At 38.3% G+C, this 23,157-nt stretch overlaps 2 protein-coding genes across 2 annotated transcripts; one reads left to right on the top strand and one right to left on the bottom strand.

The window, feature by feature from the left end:
• The first annotated feature begins 1,385 nt into the window (after positions 1-1,385).
• On the top strand, positions 1,386-12,034 carry LOC119727983 (fibroblast growth factor receptor 3-like). Its single transcript, XM_038200097.1, has 10 exons — positions 1,386-1,689; positions 2,184-2,410; positions 3,293-3,476; positions 4,198-4,308; positions 5,488-5,666; positions 6,142-6,264; positions 7,630-7,741; positions 8,364-8,460; positions 10,361-10,460; positions 11,698-12,034. Exons 1-10 carry the CDS (start codon positions 1,386-1,388, stop codon positions 11,740-11,742), a joined length of 1,482 nt encoding a protein of 493 aa, XP_038056025.1. The 3' UTR covers positions 11,743-12,034.
• Positions 12,035-14,713: 2,679 nt separating this feature from the next.
• On the bottom strand, positions 14,714-18,992 carry LOC119727884. The gene is made up of 6 exons (XM_038199996.1): positions 18,980-18,992; positions 18,395-18,460; positions 16,893-16,949; positions 16,310-16,372; positions 15,978-16,025; positions 14,714-15,576 (listed from the first exon to the last, which is right to left on the bottom strand). Exons 1-6 carry the CDS (start codon positions 18,990-18,992, stop codon positions 14,714-14,716), a joined length of 1,110 nt encoding a protein of 369 aa, XP_038055924.1.
• Between the last annotated feature and the right edge of the window lie 4,165 nt (positions 18,993-23,157).

Below are 23,157 nucleotides of genomic sequence, written 5' to 3'. Positions count from 1 at the left end.
GAGTTTATATGTGCAGCAACACCTCCACCAGATGCCGACAACAAGTATTATGTTAGCTGGATTTTTGACGGTGAAGGTTTATCCAATACTACTCAAGTGATGAAAACAAGAGAACGCATCAATATTACATTTCATCACTGGGGACATTCCACTCTGATGTGCACAGTCTCCGGCTTTGATTCAAAGAACACATCGTTGAACCTTGTGGTCTGTAAGTTGCTATACCATTTCGATCGTTAAAACAAGTATAGGGCCAAAAGAAAATACAGTCTACAAACACAAGAACACACTGTTTTTCAGCACAATTATCAATTTTGTAAGGCATATTGACTTTCGTGACCGACCTTTTTGCCTTCCACAAAGAAAAGTTTGTGTGTCGACAATAGTTACAGGGAGTATACATCATTTGCTTTTGCTGTAATTTTCAGAAATGAATGGAATTGGGAGGTTGGAAATATATAGCAAAAATAGTTACACGGATTTATTTGAGGTTTTGGGTTCGAAAATGCTATAAAAACCAAGAAAAACAATCATTTTCCTGTAGTCTGGTTTCTGACTCCATTTAAGAAGAAACAGAGCAGTTTACATATATTGGGGAATTGTAAGGTCAGGGAACCAGTCTAGCTGGCTTGTACCCGTTCATAGGGGTGTAATCGATTGCAAACAAGTGCGATGGTCAACTGGGGCCAGTATTTGAAAAAAAAGCCAGTTTTTTTCCAACGCTGATCGGCCGATCAGCGTTGGAAATTGATACAAAACTACCACTTTTCTTGAAAATGACAGTATACCAGGTGCCATGATTTTACAGGATGCTTTACACTGTCATTCACTAACAGTCCAGCAAGGTAAAATGATTTGGTAGTTTTATTTTTTGATGTTTGCAAATGTTGTATTTTCCCTTTAATTTTTTTTTTTTGAATTAAAAAAAAATACAAAAAATAAATACAAAATTACAAAATAAAAACAAAATCAGTGTCAAAATGTTTGGATATCTCAACCTTGGTCGTTTGAATGTGTATACAGTTATTATTAACTTCTTCAATACGTGATGATAATGTTAGAGGAGAGCGACCGTACATTACTTTATTTTTATGGTTCAATTAATTATTACTCAAAGTTCCTGTATATCATTTTGAAATACTGTGTTTTACGCAGCAGATTCCCCTTACTTACACTAATTGAATGTGTGAATTACGCACAGTCTCTTAAAATTTATATCAACGAGATTACTGTAAGCGGGATGAACTGTCTTAACAATTAAGTTTAGTCAGAGTTAAATAAATAAGCCATTAGTCAGACGGAAGAGAACAAATAACGGAAATGCTTTTTTCTTTCTTTTTAATTTATTCATTTTAGACAAACGTGCGCCGAGTCTCACTCTTGAGATGAACTCCAAAGTAGTCAAGGACAATGTTAACGTGAAGATTGGTCATCTCTACCGATTCACGTGTAACGCGTCTGGTTTTATAAATCCAGCCAATCACATCACGTGGCTTATTGAAAAAGAGGGCCAACAAGACCAAATAAAGGGTACTTGTGATTGGGAGCTTGGAAACAACACGTACAGGGAGGCGTCAACTGAAATCTGCTTGAATATCACACAGAATCACTCCTCGAGCAGAATAATATGCAGGGTAGTGTTTCCAGATAACGGAGAAGTAGCAGTGTATCTGTCAATTGAAACTCCAAGTAAGTGCAAGTGCCGGAGATGGGGTTTAAAGAGTCCGAGAAATATGAATGGAGTGTTTTGTGTATATTAAAAAAAACAGTTAGGCCTACGGTGGGCATTCAATGAAATCAAAATTAGCACAGCAATTGAGAAAATCACAAGGAAAGCTTTTGATCATTTCATTAAGTTGTTCAACAGTAAGTAAGTGTTATGATAAAAAAATAAAATAAATACCTGTGTAAACTTCAAGCAGCAACAAGTACTGCCGTTCAAGCAATGACGTGCCTTATCAATTTTCAAGACATCTCTTCCTGAAACCAACCAAGGTTGGTTACTTAGCGCAATTTTGGCTTCTGTGAAGTTAACAAACGTTTCGTAAGCAGCAGTTTACTTGACAATAGCTCCATTATCGTGGAGGCTTCATTATGGCCAACATATTTGCGAGACATTAATTAAAAAAAACATTTTGGGATTTAAGTACTAACCGACATTTTACTGCATTTTTTTTCTTTAGATCTAGGAACATCGACTCCTGAACGAGCGACCACTTTTCTGTCAACATCCAAGGAGCCAGTCAGTGACGTCACAAGGCTTCCCATCATGCCCACTGTTGTCATCATTCCTGTTGCGTCTTCTGTTGTAATCTGCGTTGCCATTGCAATATTCTGCATCAGGAGACGAAAATACCAGCAGACTCGTACAAAGGAGGAGGTCGCAACGTCAAACGAAGTTAGCTTGACGGTATGTATTCAACGTTCTTTTTAAAATGTAGAGAACAAAAGATAGGCCAATTTCAAGCCAACATTGACACATGTCAATTGCAATTAATATTGATTTTTTTTTAAATTGAATTTCGGTCACCCATATCCCAAGCATGGTTTTATCTGGGTTTTTTTAATGAGATTTACACTCTGGTCGGTGTTGACCCGGTATCCGAGTTCTTTATTGTTTTGCCTTATATTTGTTTTAAGGATAAAATAACACTTTTCTCGGGTCCAAATGACACCTTTGCCAGGTTTCCGGTTTAAGGACCCGGAAAATGATCCAGTCGAGTGTCATTTTGATCTCACACAGTGTCATCTTTTCACCTCATAAGGATTGGATCAAATAGAGTCGGGTCATTTTGACTTTGTTGAGTAATAAGTCAATTAAAACAATAAATGAAATCGATGGCAGGATACAGTTCTACTTATTTACACATAGCACGTGCCACAGCATTCACATTACCGAGGTGCTGTGCTATCGATGTTAAGACAATAATGTTCAGACAATTGGTTTTTTTGACACGAAGTCCTCCGCCAGCAGTTTTCCTATCCCAACTATAATTAAATTATCACAACTTTAGGTTATGTTCCATTTTGATTATTGTCTATCTTTCATTTTTCAATTCAATTTGCTAGACATTTATTCAACGTTGTTCCTCGTATACAAAATTGATGTTATAATTACATGCATTATATTGGATAGAAATTACATTCAAACCAATATTTATCATAAATGAACAAAATACATACTGGAACAACGTTAGGGATAAGGTAAAGCATAGCTTTTAATTCTCGATTGCCCAAAATTAAGTTGAAATGTGAACTTAAGATAAACGCGTTTGTGTTTTTTTTGCGCCAGGAGGTTTCTGCTGCTGACGAAGGGGCTTTCGGGCGCTCACAGAGAGACTACGATTTTCCTCGTGAGAGGATCGCCCTGCATGAGGTGCTAGGCAGCGGGAACTTTGGCCATGTTTATCGAGCCACGGCTGACGGCATATACTGTCCGGGAATCAAAGTAGACGTGGCCGTCAAAATACTCAAAAGTAAGGAAGGGTGTTCTCTTTTATTCTCAATTAGTGAAACAAGAGACAAGACAATTCTGAGCCAAAACAATTCAATTTTAGACTGAAATTATATTGGAAAAAAATACTACTCACAGCTGAAACTTAAGTGCAAACGCTATTACGGTCATTGTTGGATCGAGTGAATTTACACTCGAGTAGAGGGTTTGTCATGTTCTAAAATAATGTATGAATTCCTTTTCTTCATTTTTATGCGAGTCATTTTATGCACTGAACTTCCTATGTGTGGTAATGTCCCTGTCCCTGATGCCTCTGAACTAGTGAATTTTCCACTCAGGTGTATGTACAATGTATCATACAAATGATTTCAAATTCGTTTCTATTTGGTGGGTATAGGTTCCATTACGCCTTCAAAAGACAAAGCATATACACATATTGACCCCAAATTGTTAGCTTGACATTTGTGCATCTGTTTAGTAATGACAATAAACAACGAATCAGTTTTAATAGCTGAATTCAGTTGACTATAATTTGCCTTTTGGAGATATGGTTTGAATGGTTGTCGACCTTGTACATTTGGTACTTAGTTCAGCTCATTTATTGACTATTCGTTCAGCGTTTTGTACAGAGCGGCATCATGGTCGGGACAGATGATTAAGAACGACAAATCAATATAGGAAAGACGGAAAGGGAAAATGAAATAAAATAAAATAAAATTTAATCTTATTCTTGGTTATTTCAGAGTCGGCTGATGCGGATGTGGTCGCTGATTTCGAGAAGGAAATCGCGGTTCAGAGGGATCTAATGAAACATCCCAACATCGTGTCCATGCTGGGCTACTGCATGGAGACGCGTAAGTCAACCATGATATATTTAACCTAATATATTTTTATCGATCCTTTTGATCCATTTTCAGTGGAAAATGTAGTTTAAAAAGTTATGCGTGTTTTGGCAAGCACAATTAATTTTAATTTTCGTTTTGTTGAGATATTTTAAACGTGTGTACGTTTGAACAATTTAAAGGGAATGTACAGCATTTGCGACCATCAAAAACGAAATTATCAAATTATCACGAAATGCCTTACTGGATTGTTAGTGAATTACAATCTGAATCAAAATTGTAAAATCGTGGCTTCATGTGTGCTGACATTTTCAAGGAAAAAAGGATTTTTCCAACGCTGACCAGCGTTGGAGAAAACTTTTTTATTCTTTTTTTTTCATATTTAGTTATTCCGCTTTTTCTACAACATAATAATTGTCCAAATCCTTTTATTTCCAAAAATTGCAGCAAAAGCATAATGTTGTACATTTCCTGCACGACACAAGTGTTTGCCAAACCACTTTTCTACTTGATGACACATCTGCTTTGCCAAATCAATAGACTTGCATTTGTTTGATAGTGTTCAGCAACAAACATTGCGTGTTTGAAAGCCAAAAGTAAGGTACAACTGTGTTAAGCATCTCGTTCATTTCCTGGTATTGAACTAATATTTTGCTTTCGTTTTTTGTAAAGTAATGGTTAACAAATCACGAATAGATGACGCACTTTCAGTTTGGTTTCCGCTGGCCTGATTTATTCTCATAAACCATACACCCCGATTGACCTTTTGGGGAGCTGTATACTTTACACGCACTTACTGACAATTCCCACGCATTCCAGCAGCGGCCGCCATCTTGGATCACCCATAATATGAAGTCAGCACAGTACAAGTGATTTTTTGTTTGTTCTTCTTCAGAGTCAAGGTGGGACGAAATAAGAAATGTAGACTTCTTTTATAACCAGGTTTTGAGGTTTTTTAACCAGGTTTTGAGGTTTTTAGGACTGGCCAGCATCCAAAGAATATCTTATTATCATTAGGGAGATCGTTGTTTTCAGTGAAAAAAAACCTCTATGCATTTGGTGATCCAAAGGGGTAGATGCTTTAATATAGCCTATAGGCGCTTTGGCCAATTAGCGTGTAACACCCATATCAGTTATAGTATTGTACTCGCCCACATTCCAAAATGCCATTATTATTTGACTTTTTTACAGAACCGTTTTACCTGATACTGGAGTATATATCTGGGGGCAACTTACAGAAATTCTTGAGGGATAAGAAGGACGCTTGGAGAGATGATCCCGTTGAGGGCGCTCAGCCTGCTTGCCCCTTCCAGCTCTTGACATTTGCCTCTGAGATTGCCAACGGAATGGACTACCTCTCCACCATGGGGGTACGTGGGGTCAAATCGAAATAGAAGAAACATTTCGTCATAAGACAAACTCCCAGAGCAGAATCTAACTCCAATCTTTATTTTCTGTGTTTTGGCAAATAAAGTCCATCTGTTGCCCACTATGAAGATGTATGCTTTGAAGATGTACTATGAAGATGTACGCATGAGTAGACCTCTTGTGCATTTAGTATTGCGAAATTAATATAACCTTACAAACAAATAAAAGAAAGACTGGGGAATGCAAAAGGTCGATAATATTTAAATTCTAAAAAAGCTTTTCTAAAACAATTGTGGCTGTTGAGATTTTCTTCGAAAATATTACAAAGAGTTGCACAAAGTTGGAGTAAAAGTTTGTCTTCTCTAGGAGAGTACCAAACGTTGTACAAAACGTTGATCAATTGCCGCTAGGACAACAAATTGAAGACTAGTACCATGTGTTGCGTAAGGACAAATTTTCATGCTCTTGTCATTGCAGTGCATTCACCGTGACCTGGCTACTCGCAACATCCTTCTCAGCGACGACCTTGTGTGCAAACTTTCTGACTTTGGATTGGCACGTGACGTTTCTGAGACTGAACAGTATGAGAGAACATCCCTGGTAAAGTAACCATAGCATTCTGACTGAACCAGACTAACTTAATTCGCAAGATATCAAGAGTTGGATCTATGAATCCCTCCTTCACACGGGCGTCGCCAGGATTTTTTTCCAGAATGGGGTTAAGTCCCCCCCCCCCCAAAAAAAAACAAAAAAACCACAAAACAAAACAAAAAAACATGTACTTGTCCAGCATACTCTCCATTTATCATTTTTCGAGGGTGGGCAAGGACATTTGCACCACCATCCCATAAAATTAACAGCAAAATATGACTTCGCGCCTTTTTCTTTTTTCTCCCCCTTTGCCCCCTTGCCCCCCCCCCCCACCTCGCGACGACCATGCTCCTCCATATTCTGGACTGATAGGTAGCTGTTTCTTTTGCTGGACCAAGAGATTGCCAACATAAACGTCTGTGTACCTCTTTGTCTTACTCACTAAATATCTGTCAATTGTGGTTCGGGTAGTGCTGTCATATAGGATTACCCCATCACGCTAACAACTGGGCTAAATAAGGTCCATTGCATTCACGCATGTATGAAAGGACTTCCAGTTAATAGCAGTTAGGAATCAATTGAGTACACGTTTGAGGGCTCTGAATTCAGGTTTATGTTGCCTCGTCTTTTTTATGAGTTGAAGTCATATATGTTTTAACATTAGAATGCGCTTACTCTTAGATGTCAACATGCCAAGTGTCCTATAATTACAATTTCTTTAGACCAGTGGACTCTTGCTGTCTTCTTAACTGCCTCAATAATGGTAGAAAAAAAACACTATAAGCACAATAAAATATCGTTATAATGCCAACAATTTACACTTTTCATATTCATGAATTTTCATTTTTTTTTTACTTTTGTATTGTATCTCTGATCACCTACATGCACACTCATGATGATGGTGTAGTCTTTTGTCATGTCTGTCTCTTTGCCTGTCACAAGGTTAGGGAACAAAATGATTGCTGCTTCACCCAAACCTAAATGTTGTCCCTTGTTAAATAATTTGATACTATATGTACATGCCATACTGTATTTAAATGTATTGTAAACACTGTACATTTTCCTTTTCGCAATGACAGCATGGACATATAATGTAACATTCATTTAAATTCATTTCAGTTGAATACTAGGCAATAAAAAGAATGTCTAGGCTGTCATTCATGATCAATTGTGTAAGCTTGTGGATATAGGACCTCGATTTCTTAATGTACAGACAATTCGTGAGCTCATATATTTGGTATCCTGCATGGCAACCTGGATGTTCTTTTTTGTTTACATGGCTTTCGATCCCGTGTCCCTTACCAAAATCATAACATCCAAAACTGTTATTGTCCAATTTCTTTATTGACCTCTATTTGTATTTCAATATTTCAGGGATTGATTCCTGTACGCTGGCTTGCTTTGGAGTGTCTTGTTGAGAACACGTACACCACAATGAGCGATGTGTGGTCCTTCGGTGTCTTGCTGTGGGAGATTGTCACTCTGGGTATGTTTAACTGACCTCATTATATTACAAATAACTGGACTGGCTGCTCATTGGTCAATTCGACTTGAAGCATCTGATCGACCATCTTGGATACCCAAAAACGTTTTGCAGTTTGAATTGTATATTTAATTATATCATCTATTTCCCTAATGATCAATTATTCTTTGGATGTTGGCCAATCCAAGGGGAAAACAAATCTTTAAATCTCAAAGATCGGTCAGAAAATACAGTACTTATTTTCACTGATTTAACTCGGAAAACATTCAAAAGAAGCAGCTTGTCCCCCATAAAAGTGCGTTTACTGCGCGTGCGTCATGGGGGACCCAAGATGGCAGGCTATGCTTCGAAGAGTTTGAAAGAGATGTTCCACCGGCAAACTCGGACTTCGTGTACGCGTATTACGTAATAGCCATGGAATGCAACAAAATAACAATGTCAGTCACAATTAGCTCAGGACCCTAAATAGGAATGAATCGTAATTTGTTTTTTTTTTCCACTTGCTCTGTGCGAATTGCGAATGTTCCAAACCAAAAACAGATTTGTGGATCGAACTCTGCACTTAATATTTCATTTTCGTATGTGGTGCATTTTTTTTCTTCATATTTTTCTTTATTTTGTTCAGGCGCCCATCCCTACCGTGGAATGTCCGCAAGTCAAATAATTGACGCCTTAGTGGAGGGGTTTCGTTTACCCACTCCCGCCCATTGCAACAAACAACTGTGAGTAATGGACTTCTTACGAAATCGGGCTTGAGTTAAGACACAAGTCAACCCAATATCTGAAATATGGGTGCCTAGCAGTTAGAGAAATCTAGTACCCAAACGATTTCGGGCTAACCATACGAATTGAATCTCTGTGTGCCAGAGGTATATTCACGTCCATCATATGGGTGCAGCCCAGTAATTAGGCCAAATATCCGTCCACCGAGCTCATGACTAAATGTTATACATTCAAATTATTCAATATTTAAGAGTTTTGTGAGGCATGGAATTGAGAGATTGAAGACATATATGGCACTGCACCTTGGCATGGACTTGGGGCTTTAGTTTGGAGCATTCTGACGCAATGGGGTCGGATAATGGCGCCATTTAGTCATGTTGTGGAGGAATCATTTTTCAAAATGGCTTCTTTCCCAGTTTTGAAAATGTCATTCGTTTTAGGGTGGCCTTTCCTGAGAATTTCGCAAAAAGTCACTGGTCAACCCACCATGAAAGACGACATGTTAATCATCATTTTTCTGTACAACCTGAGCACCTGTGAGAATTTTGAGTATTTCGAAAAGATTTGTGAAGTACGGGTATTCATCACTGGTCTGTATGGGAATTGATTTACTTGGGTGCATCCTATAAAGACTTACAAAATGGACGCCACGCCATGCATGCACTAGGCCGTGAGAGTATTTTTGTTAGTGGGCGGAACTGGAAGGAGAGAGGGGGACAACAGCATTTCAACGGGTTCACCAATGGCGTATCTGCAACAAAAGCTCACAAAACCTCAAAGGGCCGATACACCATCGATCGACAAAATCAATTTCGAGAATACAAAGTATTGGGATTGGGGTTGGGAGGAGCTGTAATTTAATTCACGTCATGAGGACGCTCTATGACATGCGTATACAAGCCGTCCATGGGTCATGCCTGAAATCGACCTCAGATCATTTGCTTCTCTCAATATTTTGTTGAAGTTTTAGTCATGGATCCATCCTCTCGCTGTAAACGTGGCTTGAGGGAAAATAGCGAAAAATCCTGCATCCTGCGAAAAATTCGTCCATCGAGCTCATGTTATAAATTCATATTATTCTATATTTGAAAGTTTTGAGTCATGGTATTGGGGGATTGAAGACACATGGCACTGCACCTCTGGTGTGGACTTGGGGCTTCAAATTCTGAGCAGTTTAGATGCAGTTGGGTCAAACAGTTTGAGAATATCGTTAGTTTTAGGGGTGGTCTTCTTTGGCTGAGAATTTCTCAACGACATGTTGATCATTTTTCTGTGCAGCCTGAACACCTGTGAGAGTTTAAGGTACTTTGTTTTTTTTATGGGTATTTGTTACTGGTCGCTATGGAAATGTATTTACTTGATTTTACACTAATGAGTTAAATCCCAAGTGAGGTCAGGGGTAACATGAGGGAACAAAAACTTACAAAAGTAGGACTGTGACAACATTCATTTTGGTAAGCTTGCCCTTGACTTGGGACATGTTATTCACATGTGATTAACTTAATTATTGTTAGCTCTTGAGGACTAAACCTGTGATGACAATTTTACCTCTTCAAGTTATCAACAAACACAAAACACTTGTTGCGATAGCTACAATATTGCATATTCAATCATTACAATTTTACTTTCAAAGATAAGACTGTGACAACATTCATTTTGATTAGCTTGCCCTTGACCTGGGACATGTTATTCACATGTGATTAACTTAATTATTGTTAGCTCTTGAGGACTAAGCCTGTGATGACAATTTTACTTTCTCAAGTTATTAACAAACACAAAACACTTGTTGCGATAGCTACAATATTGCAAATTCAATCATTACAATTTACAATCACTGAATCTTTTCCATGCAGATCTCCAAGGTCTGCGTACCAAATGTTTGATTTTTTCCGCTCTTAGTTATACAGTCATGAAGGAGTGTTGGAGAATTTCCCCCACACGTCGCCCGTCTTTCAGCAATTTAAAGAGGATCTTGGACATTATGATTCCCGACTCGCAGGTGAGCCATTTCATTTATTATCTGATGATTGGGAATAGACAAATACTGGCATACGTCAGGCCAAGCCTTTTTTTTAATGAGGTCAGAAAATGATCCTCTATGGTATTACCCAATTCTTGCCCATGTGGTCGAAACTAACAACAAGATCTTGGCGGCACATTGCACTGTACACACTTTAAGGTTCAAATGATTCAAAGGTCCATGCAAGGAATTCTTGTTAGGAAAGTTATTCTGTGCAACTCTCTTCTCCTTTTAAATGGGTGAAAATTATACGACATGTCCTTTTGGCTAATGGTATTGAAAAGTGCATTTTTTCAAACGTTCAAATTTGGCCTTCGCTCGTACCCCCCGCCCTGCAAACAGGACGCTGGGATACTCTGATGAATTCACGATCTGATTGGTTGGATTTTGCGCGACCTGTGACCTGCGCGTCATCATGGTCATGACTTTGCAAAGTTTTAAACGGCTGTTAAGACTGATTTATTACTCTTTAATTCCAGTTTCGAGATGTTTTTTTTTTCTCGTTGAAAAGCGTAATAATGTAGGAAATTCTGTAAAACTTACATGTGTTGTAAATTTACAACTTCCAGTCACTTGGTCGGGCTCCATTTTGAGTCACGAACGGTCGGATTGCATTATGCAATGCTCAAAATTGTGTCCACATGGGCCGCAATGAAACATAAATCACATCCGGTATGGAATGTGCGCATTTCTATGGAACGTTTTCGGATAGCATTTGTGCACATTGTCTAAGTGCGGTCTTGAACAGCTGCAGCCAGATGCTTTATACATAGGTCATAGGCCACTTCCTTCACAAGATTCTGTAAAGCTCATCAGAGTATCCCAGGGTCCTGTTTGCAGGGCGGAGGGTACGAGCGAAACATTTGGCCATGCTTTTCTGGAAATCTGAGGGCGCTGTTCAGATGTAACATGTGCTGCTGAAAAAAACATTGATGTTTCTACCTAAAATAATAACACACTTTTGCTCATGAATATGGAAATTCACATTAGCAAATAAACCAAACTAAACAGCATTACAATACCCTTGAAACCCCCTTGAATGGCAAAACAATAAGGTTGAACAGGGAACAAAGATAGACTGTATAATTTGGGTCTTTGCATTTTAAACAATTATATTGCATGTGCCCTGTAAATGTTACTGAAAATGACAATCATACTTTATTAAAATATCCAATGAGAATGTGTTTCTCTTTTTTTTGGGTTTATTCATGTATAGATATACCTGGCAATGGAAGACTTTGTGGCTGACAAGTACACATGAAGATGTTTACTTTTCTCAAATTAACGTCTGACCATGGTTTGCATGGCATGAGTTCCATTCCACCTCATGTAAAAACAGCTTCTGTGACTGAAACTATTCGTGGTTTCTCCTGGAATTCTAGTTGTTAAAATACACTGTTTTTCAAAGTCAGTGTTATTTGGAGAGAACTCGGATGGCAAATTGTAATGAAGCCGAGTGTACGTGTTTTCGAATATTTCAACAAAATAGATGTATAGAGTGGTGCAAAAAGAAGGAAACCCACTTTTGAAAGCAATTTTCAGCTACTCGTTGAGCATATGTAACAAAAAATAATTTAATGGTATTAAAACATTGATATTTAAAATAAGTAACGAACAAAATTATTGCAACTTTATATTTTGTCTCTCAGATATGGCAGTTGACAAATTTCATGTACTAAACCAGTTTGTCCGGATACGGGTTTATTCTATCCGCCTGACTAAGCCTCGGAGCTTGATCTGAAAACGATAAAAACACTGCACTAGACTTAGACATGGACAACAGTAATTTTGGTGACACAATTTGTGTGAATTCTTAAAAGATTTTTGTCACCAATTAGAGCTATACTTCACTACATATACAAAAAAAAATAACATTGCAAATTTGTTGAGTAAGTTGATACCATTTCTGTCAAATGTGGGTTCTCTCCTTTTTCCCACCACCATGTATATATATTTTACATATTAACACAGTGCTTTTACAAAGACACTTAGGGGTGACCCTAAAATGCATTTATTAAGCTGATATAATTTCTCCAAAAAGGTTAAAGGTTAATTAAGCACAAAATACGAATAAAGCAGCACGTAAAATACACGAAATCTATAAGGCGGATAATAACATGAATTTATTCGTAGTATATTTATAATTTGTAAACGGAAGTACTACAGCAAATTTTGAAATATCATAGAAACAAATACATTTACTGAAGTAGGAAATCATGAAACTTTCCGTCTAAAATAATTTGGCAATACAGTTAAGACTAGACTTTACTGTTTTCACTTTTAGCTAATTACGTGAGCTATATAAATTATGGATGTACAGCAACTGTTGAAATGTGATTCCCTTGCGGGCAGTACATTAGATTGTATAAAAGCAAAGTCTATACATGCTTAAAAATGCAGAAATCAACATGCTTATGTGGTATACAGAAACAGAATCTAGCGTAAATTGTGCATGTAAAGACATTATATCAAGACTTGTATACCCAGTACGTTTGTGGAATAATATCGAAATCTGAATAATTCTTTTCTGAAGACGGTCAGAGCATACTGACCGAAACGTCAAGTTAATACCTCTGGTTCTTTTCAGAACCATTCTCTTAGTTGAGAAATTATTCGTACGTGCGGTTTCCGCAAACCTCTCATTTTCTGAATATTCACTAATATAGTAAACGAAAATGATTAATACTAAATCAAAATTACCAGAATATGCAAATACAGTGAGTGGAAAGGCTCAAAGAAAAACATGTTACTTCTCTGAAAATATCCAGAAATTCAAAAATCTACATAGCTCAGTGTCAGTACCGCTGTAAATAAAGCAACAATTCTGCCTAATTTAAACCATAATGATGCTCTGTCTCTTATTTGAAAAGGAATTAATGCAAAGATCGATACTCCATCAGGTCATAGTCCAATCAACATCCGTGACAAACGAGGCATGTCTGGGGCAAAGTGCGATTCGAACGTGCATCACACCTAGAGCAGCAGACTCAGTAATGCAGCTAAACGATAGCAAAATAAGAAACTGTTTACATTGTCATTGTGATTGTACGACCCTTCACCTTTTGGGTCGAATAAACATTGACTGTAGTCACGACTATACGCATTAGTAACCGTAGTCTAAATGTTATATCAATACACAAATCTGTTCATATCCGTTTAACAGCGTTCTCTGTGCAACTGGCTGCAATCAAAGTTTACACAAACATCAGAGTATACGGACTGCATTGGTCCGAGATGCATCAACAGTTATATACAAGGAGCATCCCCGCCAATTCCTACATGTTATCACACTTTGTGGATTATGCTAAAAAAGGAAACCAAACTGCAGTGCGAATGGAATCAGTCAAATGATACAAGGAAACGACGGACTTCTAGTCTCGAATTTGTACTAATTTATATTCCGTTCCGTGAAATGTATTAAAAGAGCTTTTTAGGCAAAACAAATCAAAACCAACAATAACAAACAAAAGAGCCACACAACCAGGGAACAGTACAATACACACGTACTTAATACATGTAAATGCATGAAGTGTGCATACAGCCGGCCGAAATATGCAGCTATAAAACGAGAACCCTAGTATACGCCTGCATGATATGCTAAACGAGAACTGAGCAGTTAACCATTACAGACTCATACCAATAGAAAGCATGGTTTTATGTGGTTGTTCATAATCATCCATTTTATTTTAGGCTGTGGAAAATCCCTATGCAAATTATACCCGAAGGGTCAACGTTCACACGATGATTACAAAATTGCATGTAATAAACAGAGGGTTGACAGGTCATAACCCTCGACTTTCGCAGTCCTACGTGTTTGTCCACGTTAAGTGCCATAATCATTTTAATGACATTACAACGCTTTAATACATTTGAGAACAATATTATAATAATGTTTTAATATTTTGCCAAAATCGACAAAATAAAATCGGGAAATATTTAGACGCTCGTTGGCTATTTTACAAAAATCACACTTCAAAGTTTATAATGTTTACAATATTACATTTTTATAGTGAGGAAAAAAAAATCAGTTTTTGATGATGTTTTTTTTTTTTTTTTATATTTTGTCCTTACCCATGCAATTAGCTGTAACGGCATATTTGCTTGCCAAAATCACTTTGAGTATTCCAGAAGGCTCTTAAATTATGCCTGTTTTCAATCATGGGTATTGAATTCTTAGTGTTGCGCTTTAAAAACCAGGTCTTGTATGAGAAGGCTTTCATCATAAATGACTATTACTGTTTTGCATCACCCTTTTTAAGTACGTGAACTGAGTCACGAGAATAGAGAACTATCCTGTCTCCACTGATGAACTTCACGCCACGAATACCAGGTGCCTTAGCTATAATGCTATGCATGAATGCCCCGTTGTAAACGTTCAGTTGTAAAAGCTGCAGTAACCCGGGATCTTTCAGATGGTTTACCACCAAAAGCTTGTCTTCTTGCACGGAGATATGACCAGGTTTGAATCTTTTGAATTCTAGAGTTTCTTTGTCGATGTCAAAATGGTGAGTCTGTTTCATCTTGGTTTGTTTCTTGTCTCCGGAAATATGATACTTTTTTACTACTAGACCCGATGTGACGAAGACACTTTGCGCCCCTTCACGGACATGAAGTGCCAGAGACCCTGGCTGAATACTTGTGGCATCCAAGCGTTTCAAATACACACCCTCGTGATCAAAAACTGAGATTGTTTTCCCACTGTGATCACTTGCAAACACGAACCCACTATTCACCGCTATACCATTCAATCGCACTATCTTATCTTTTGCTGGGGTGACGGAGCCAAAGTTATTTATCTGCTTGTTTGCAATATCGAAACTTACAAGTTTACCCCATTTCAAACCAAACAGCAGCTTGCCATCCGTAAAATCTGCAACACAAATGTAACAACTGTCACCTAAAGCTGAATACAGATCAATAAAACGATAATGATACTCAACCGTGAATCGATGCAAGCCGTTTAAATCAATGACCACCACGCCGCCATCTTGGATACTGATGACGTCTTTGATATCCCGGAAACCACTCATATTATTCACCTCGAGAGCAGGCTCGGTAATCAACTGTCCTAGGTAATTCCAAATGAACTCCTGATCTATAAAACAAGGTACACATTAAAATGATGTTGGTTAAATTTTGGTCAACAAATAAAGCACGTCTTTCTTAGACAGCATTTTGATAACCTTATAACACGACAAGGCAAGTCCTGTAAAGCTGATCCCAGGCTGCACATAAATGAATACTTATGGCCCACAATGGCTATTCTCTAGAAATCTGTTCATGCATCTGTTCTACACAGTGGGCTGGATTCAACTCATTCATTGACGCTGCGAGGTATTCATATACGAATACTGCCTGGCTAAAATTGAGAGTTAGTCGGTGAGTCAAAGTGTTAGTAAAATCAGATAAGTACAAAGACGACTTACTACGAACTGGCCCTTTGGGCCCAGGAAAAAATTAAATCTATATTTTTCGTCTCTTATGACTGAAACAAACCTGTTATATCAACTTCTCTGCTCCCTTGCTTTTTCAGGCATACCTTATCTGTAAACAAAAAAAAAATTAGATTACTCAATTCCGGAAGAAAGAAAATCATTGTGCTAGAGTGGAAACACACAAATCAGCAGGAAATGATAAACAAATCTGAAACGATTTCGATCGACGAAGTGAAGAATCAAAATAAATAACACTTGAATTAATAACACTTGCATCTCTATACCCTTGGGTTCTTTGGAACTGTTCGACAATCACGTATAACTATACAGGAACGCATCTTCTCCCCCATACATTTCAGTAAAAGACAACCTTTTGAATCGAAAAAAAAATACCTCCAGTGGCCATCTTGGTTTCATCTTGGTGTCCCTCACTTGCAATCGGATCAACACTTGTTTCTGAAACATGGATCAAAAGGTCCGATATTCTAATTGCATGCTTATAGGCCTACCACTGGTATTAAGGGTAATCTTGTAAAATTGTACCATCCGTTACGCAAAATCATGCGTCAATAAGGGCTCATCCAAACAATACTCTAAAAAGACCCCGGTCATGTTGGACCCGGATCCCGGGTTCTATTTGATCTAAATGACATTTTCTGGTTTAAAATTATACCTGTAATTATCCAGGAAAGTGTTATTTTGAAATGTACAGTGTAATTTTGAACCTGAAAGTATCAAAATGTTTAGATTACTCTTTCTTTTACAGAAGAAAGAACATCACTGTTCTAGAGTGAAAATACACGCCCTCTATCTGAGAACTATAGGGACAAGGCGATTTAGAGTGAAATGCAATCGATCAAAACGATTCTTTTTCAAGATCTCATGGTTTACTATTTGGAGACTGCTTAATCATGTCATCTTTATATGTTTTCGAAGAAAGTAAAATGTATACCTCTTTTCTCATCTGCTTCGTTACCTGCCATCAAGGGTGTATTGTCTTCAGGTGTCATTTCTCCATCTTCTTTGTTAACAACTGTAATAAAAAATTCATAAATAGTAAATCATCGCATTAGCATGAATTCAAAAAAGACGTAATATTGTTCGACATACTCCATGAAACCAAATCCATTAAACACGGGTATGAGCAACATATATTGGTGTATGGTCTACCCGTGTAATTAAAACATTGCCGTTTGTATGCATTCATATTGGTTATGATCAAATCGGCTTGTTCTACCTATGAACTCGACGATAGATGTGCTCACTGACTTCATAGTTGACATAGGTTTCGCGCACTGCTCAGGAAACCAGGGCTAAGGTTGGGAAATCCCCGACAAATTTTTGAATAAACGTCTGACTTCGAGGACAAAGCAACATGCCAATAATTCAAATTAGTTTTGTCAGGATTATTCTATTACATTACCAAATCGCCAAACTATTAAGACAACACCTTGCGTTATGCAACTTAAAACGTTAAACGGGTATACTTCTCTTTTACCAAAACCTCGCATTGTATTAGGTGTATTTGCTGCAGTACTTGCATGGTGACGATTGATCTGCTTTCAGATCTGACAGATTCAAAGATTACTGATATTAATACCATATCACCAACATATTGCAACATGCCCTTTCGTTTCTGCGCTTCAATGTAAAACTGATTTCAATTCTAGGTCTCTCTTATCACAACCTCTTGTTGTATGACGCGTATTGGCTGCAGTGTCTGCAGTCAAACATGACGATTCGTCGTCTTTCGTATCTGACCAAAACCAAAAAACACGTTTGTGAGCATTTCTGAAAAAGCCGGAATATTTTGCAGGGAAGATATTGACTGCATTAACTGTAGGTGGCATTAGTACTAACTGATCACCATTATTTTCACGTATAGTACCATCTTTAAAGTTCAAAAAACGAACAAGCATTACACTTCCATCGTGGAACAGGTTTTTAAAAAGTCACTGGGGTCTTGCTTTATTCATCGTGAATGTTATACCAGAAGGTCTAATTACTTTTCCCCTGCATAATATCATTGGATACCCCCGATCTCCATTTAAGTAATTTTAAGCAAATGTATCTCAGAACTCTGTGTTGTTCACAAGATACTTTCATTCCAATATCAAACACTTACTGTTGAATAATCTTGTGTCCTGCTTTACCTGTTTGTAGTGCTATAGTGAAGTCCATCAATTCACAAAACCCTACAAGTCCCCATGAGTCATGCATTCCTAATTCAACTCACAATCTATTCAAATGGACGGTGACAATAATATTTGCAAGGTCATTTGTTAGTGTTCACCTCTATTATGTGACACTATACGTGTGAATGGATTTATTAACTTGTGACTGGACTTTTGAATTGGCACTACTGCAGCACAGCCTATTTGTGCAAAATGGAACACAGTTGTATATGAAAGGGATTGTTCAGGTATACTCATTACTTGATTTCTGTGTATTGTACTATTATTGTACAGAACGTCCCACCTGAATCTCCTGATGTATCAGTTCCAGTGGCTTCAGTCAAAGGTGTAAATTCGTGACAACCCTCGTCTAAAATAAATGAGAAACAAATCAGCTGAAACGATTTTGATCTACGAAGTGAAGAATCAAAACCGACAAGTCACTCTATGGATAAATAACACATGCATCTATATACCCTTGGGCTCTTTGGAACTGTTGGCGATCACGTACAACTATAAAGGAACGCATCTTCTCCCCATCCCCTTATATTTCAGTAAAAGACAACCTTTTGAATCGAAAAAAAAACCCAACAAAACACAGATACCTCCAGTCGCCATCGTGGTTTCATCTTGGTGTCCCTCACTAGCAATCGGATCAACACTAGTTTCCGAAACATGGATCAAAAGGTCCGAAATACTAATTGCATGCATATAGGCCTACCACTGGTATTAATGGTAGTCTTGTAAAGTTGTACGTACCATCCGTTACGCATTATCATGTGTCAATAAGTGCTCATCCAAACAATACTCTAAAAAGACCCAGGTCATGTTGGACCCGGATCCCGGGTTCTATTTGATCTAAATGACATTTTCTGGTTTGAAATTATACCTCCAGGCGCCATCGTGGTTTCATCTTGGTGTCCCTCACTTGTAATCGGATCAACACTTGTTTCTGAAACATGGATCAAAAGGTCCGAAATACTAATTGCATGCATATAGGCCTACCACTGGTATTAAGGGTAGTCTTGTAAAGTTGTACCATCCATTACGCAAAATCATGTGTCAATAAGGGCTCATCCAAACAGTACTCTAAAAAGACCCAGGTCATATTGGACCCGGATCCCGGGTTCTATTTGATCTAAATGACATTTTCTGGTTTAAAATTATACCTGTAATTATCCAGGAAAGTGTTATTTTGAAATGTACAGTGTAATTATGAACATGAAAGTATCAGGTCAAATCTGATCAGGGACTTTTAGAGTGAACATGAGACAATTTGTGATCTTGAGTTCTGCTATAGGGGCTATTTTAAAACCACATCATGGCCTAAAACAACAGCACTGAACTTTTCAGAATAATTGTTTTTGTTTGCAGAGCACTATGAATGTCATAGATAGCCACCTTGCTGGTTCTGTTGTATCCGATCCCCAGGTACCTGAGCCCTGCACTTCTTTTGTTTCCACATGAATAGAACAATCGCAACTGAGCATGCAATTGCTACCAACAGACCGAAAATTAAACCTATCACACTGAACTTCACATTTCCAACATGTCCGGGCTCATGAGTAGTGGGCGTCGCGCTTGGTCTCGTATCTGGTACAGGAAATCAGGAATAAAAAAGCCAACTTTAGACAAAACAAGACACAACATCATTTATTATCAAAAATTTCATAAAGAACTTGTAACTAGCCACACACACACAAAAACGTCGATTCACATCTTTGTTCCTCTCTAAATCAACCACCCAAAAGGGTAGGCCTAGGCCTATACCTTTTCCATTTACGTTGATATACCCAGATTTTAATAGTGATCCTAACACAGAGAGCACAACATTATTTATATCAAAATCTCCGAAAGAATTTGTAACTAGCCACAAAAAAATCGATTCCCAACTGCTCTTTTCCCTATATCAACCACCCCAAAATGGTGTACCTTTTCCGTTGACATCGATATACCCAGATTTTACTGATGATCCTGACACAGAGAGATGACACCAGAAACGACTGTAGTTGCTTTTCAGAGAGTTGATAACCAATGAACTATCGACGGTGATGTTGTATTCCTCAAGGTAAACTTTAGTTTGTTCGTCTGAGAACCTGACTCCGATGATACTTGTAAAATCAGACTCCCCGGTGTCTAAACACCAGTAAACAGTGGCCCGGCGGTTTCCGTTTTCTGGTAGTGCAGCGGGGCATGGAAGTTCGTGTCGTTCTCCGCGGGTGAGATTCTGTTCTTGCCTTGTCGCCACAGCGTCATCAACGACGGGAAACTGTTTATCTGAAGAAAAGGATTCGAACAAAGTGGTCACAGTGAAACCCTCGGCTGCTACCGTATTTCTCGTTAGGTGTTTAATCAATATGAAAATATCTGCAAATGATGATTGTTCTACAAGGCCTACTTATTGCATTTCTGTATGTTCCTGAATAATCCATACAACTTATAACCAATGCTGGAGCACGTGAATGTGAGATACCACCCACGGAGACATGCACCTACAGTCCAGCTAACTCGTTTGTATACAAATCATACAGTGGAGAAAAATAATTCTTGTCAGTGACTCGGACCTGGCTGAAGAAATTCCCACAGCCTATATATTGCCTTAGGGACTACACAAAACACACAGGTGTGGACATTATTGTTAATCACATGGCTCCATGGAGGGCTTTTAACGTGTTGAAATATGTGGACTCGAGCCAACCAAAAACAATATGATTTGGGTGCGGGCTTCAATGTTAGCATTTTCGGTAATAAGGAGAAACGGAAAGTAAAAAAATAAATAATATGATGCATAATATCCTCGCTGTAAGACTTTTGCAAACGCGATATGCTAGGCCATTCATGACGTCGGAATCAATTCACTAATACTATAGGTCTACAACTCACCTAATATCGTGACATCGGTTGAGCTTCGTCTGCTTTTGGAACTTCCATCGGGTATGACCTCACAAGTGTACGTTCCGCCATCATTCTGTTCAACTTGCCTGACTATCAGACCATACGTGCCAGACAATTCAAAGCGATCACTCTGGGTGAAGTTCGTATCCCCCGCTACAATCGTATGTCGGGCAACAAGGTCTTTTCCTTGATACCACAAAAATAGCGTGACTTTCTCGCCTTCTCTTCGGATCGGGCATGGCATGTGGTAAGTCTGGCCCTTCTGCAAGTAGATGCCGGGTGTGGCGTAAAATGGTTCCTTGATGATGGAGTCATCACCTGGGTTTGAATAAGAGTAACTTCAATTGTCAGTAGTTTCCAGGCTTCTCTCCGTTAAAATGTAAAATTAATGAGGGGAGAACATAGATTATTGCTCACGCTCCACGTGCACGTGGAAAAAAACATGTACAAAACCTATGGAGAGGAGTCTGAAAAGAAAAAAAATGGGGGGGGCAAATTAAAGAAAACAAGAGCTGTTTCGGATAAAAGTCAGGTTAGGTATTTACACTCTGTATTTACAATCCAGTATTAAAATCTCTATTTATAATCCAGTAAATCTCTTTGTAATCCAGTAAATCTCTTTGTAATGGGTGGAAGAAACCATGTACAAAACCTATGGAGAGGAGTCTGAAAAGAAAAATAAAAAGGGGGGGGGGGCAAATTAAAGAAAACAAGAGCTTTTTCGGAACAGGTACTCCGAAACAGCTTAGTTTACAATTTTCCAGAAGCACGACAAGCTACACTTTTACAGGCGTTCCACTTCAGTGCGCTGTGAATGCATGCACTAGACGCGTACTTGCGTGGGTGAGTATATTAGTTTACACCGGCAATCGTGGACCTGGGACAAAAGGGTTAGAGCACAAACAATACGTCCATGATTGACAGAAGGTCCATGATTGAAATTTGTGTACAAAACCAATGAGAGCTGTTGCTAAAAGATTCAAGTACAAACAAAGGAATATGAGGATTATGGACAACAGGGGGTCCACGATCACGGGCGGATCCAGGAATGTTTGCGGGGGGGGGGGTCATCAGCAAATCATTGCTGAATGTAGACAGGTCTTTTTTTGTCGGGACATTTGGCTGTTCAAGTCCGATTATTAATATTGTATTACGTACAAATAGCCCCTTACCAAGCTGGCTCTGTCCGTATTTTGTTCACAGGCGGACATTATTACGGGGTCAGAGAAGGGAGGGGGGAGGGGGGGGGGGGGTTCGCATTATATTTAATGAATTTCTATGGGGAAAAATGACAGAGCTGGGTTTCTCCACCCTTGGTTCCGTGCCTGCACGATTGCCGGTGTTTACGAAGATGGGTGTGTGTATGTACATGTGCAGAGCAGGTGCAAAGGATGTGCATACATGTGATTCAAAAAGTTAGCAATTGGGTTTCTACATCACACAACAAATAACATGTACATGTAAGTACGTTTTTACGGGGCTCATAATTAAGGGAAATAGAACCTGAAAATTCACACCTGGTGGCGCGCTTCCGAATAGGAAATTAACGTACACAAATTATAACATTCGCAATAATTTTGTGTACATTGATTTCTTACGAAAATCACCAGTAAAAAAAATCCCTTTAAAATTGTTACTAGCATCTCCAGTTATGAAATCTGTTTAAAAAATAACCTGACGTAAAAGAAAAATCATTGTGCCGAAAATTGTTCTCTCACTTCCGAAAATCTAAAATACATGTGGACTAGTAGAACATGGTCTACTGGTATCAATATGAAAATGTATAAAACAATTGTGCATGTGGCGGTCATTTGATAAAAACTTAAACTTAAATCGGAGACTTATTTTTTTTTTTTAGGACGTACTATTGTTTTTAATTAAACTTGAAGTTTAGCATTTCTTTTTTTTTAGCATTTACATTAGCATTTACACAACAAATATAGAATGATCGCTGATGAGGATTGCATTCAAGTCAGCCCGACTAAATCTAGAACCTATCGGCGGTGTGGGTAAATTTTCCCGTCATACGTTTTCGCTCCCACGCAAGTACGCGATCAGAAAACAAACGTGAACGAACAAGGAGACTTGGAGGTTCTTGGGGTGATTTCTTGGGGTTACGTTCTCAGCCGCGGATCCAGGGGGAGGGGTGTTTAGGGATACCCCCCGCTCTGT

This window comes from Patiria miniata, unplaced genomic scaffold, assembly GCF_015706575.1.
Source record: "Patiria miniata isolate m_02_andy unplaced genomic scaffold, ASM1570657v1 HiC_scaffold_1, whole genome shotgun sequence".
Taxonomy (NCBI): domain Eukaryota; kingdom Metazoa; phylum Echinodermata; class Asteroidea; order Valvatida; family Asterinidae; genus Patiria; species Patiria miniata.
Note: the sequence above shows the minus strand (reverse complement) of the source record. Positions and strands in the feature narration are given on the sequence as shown.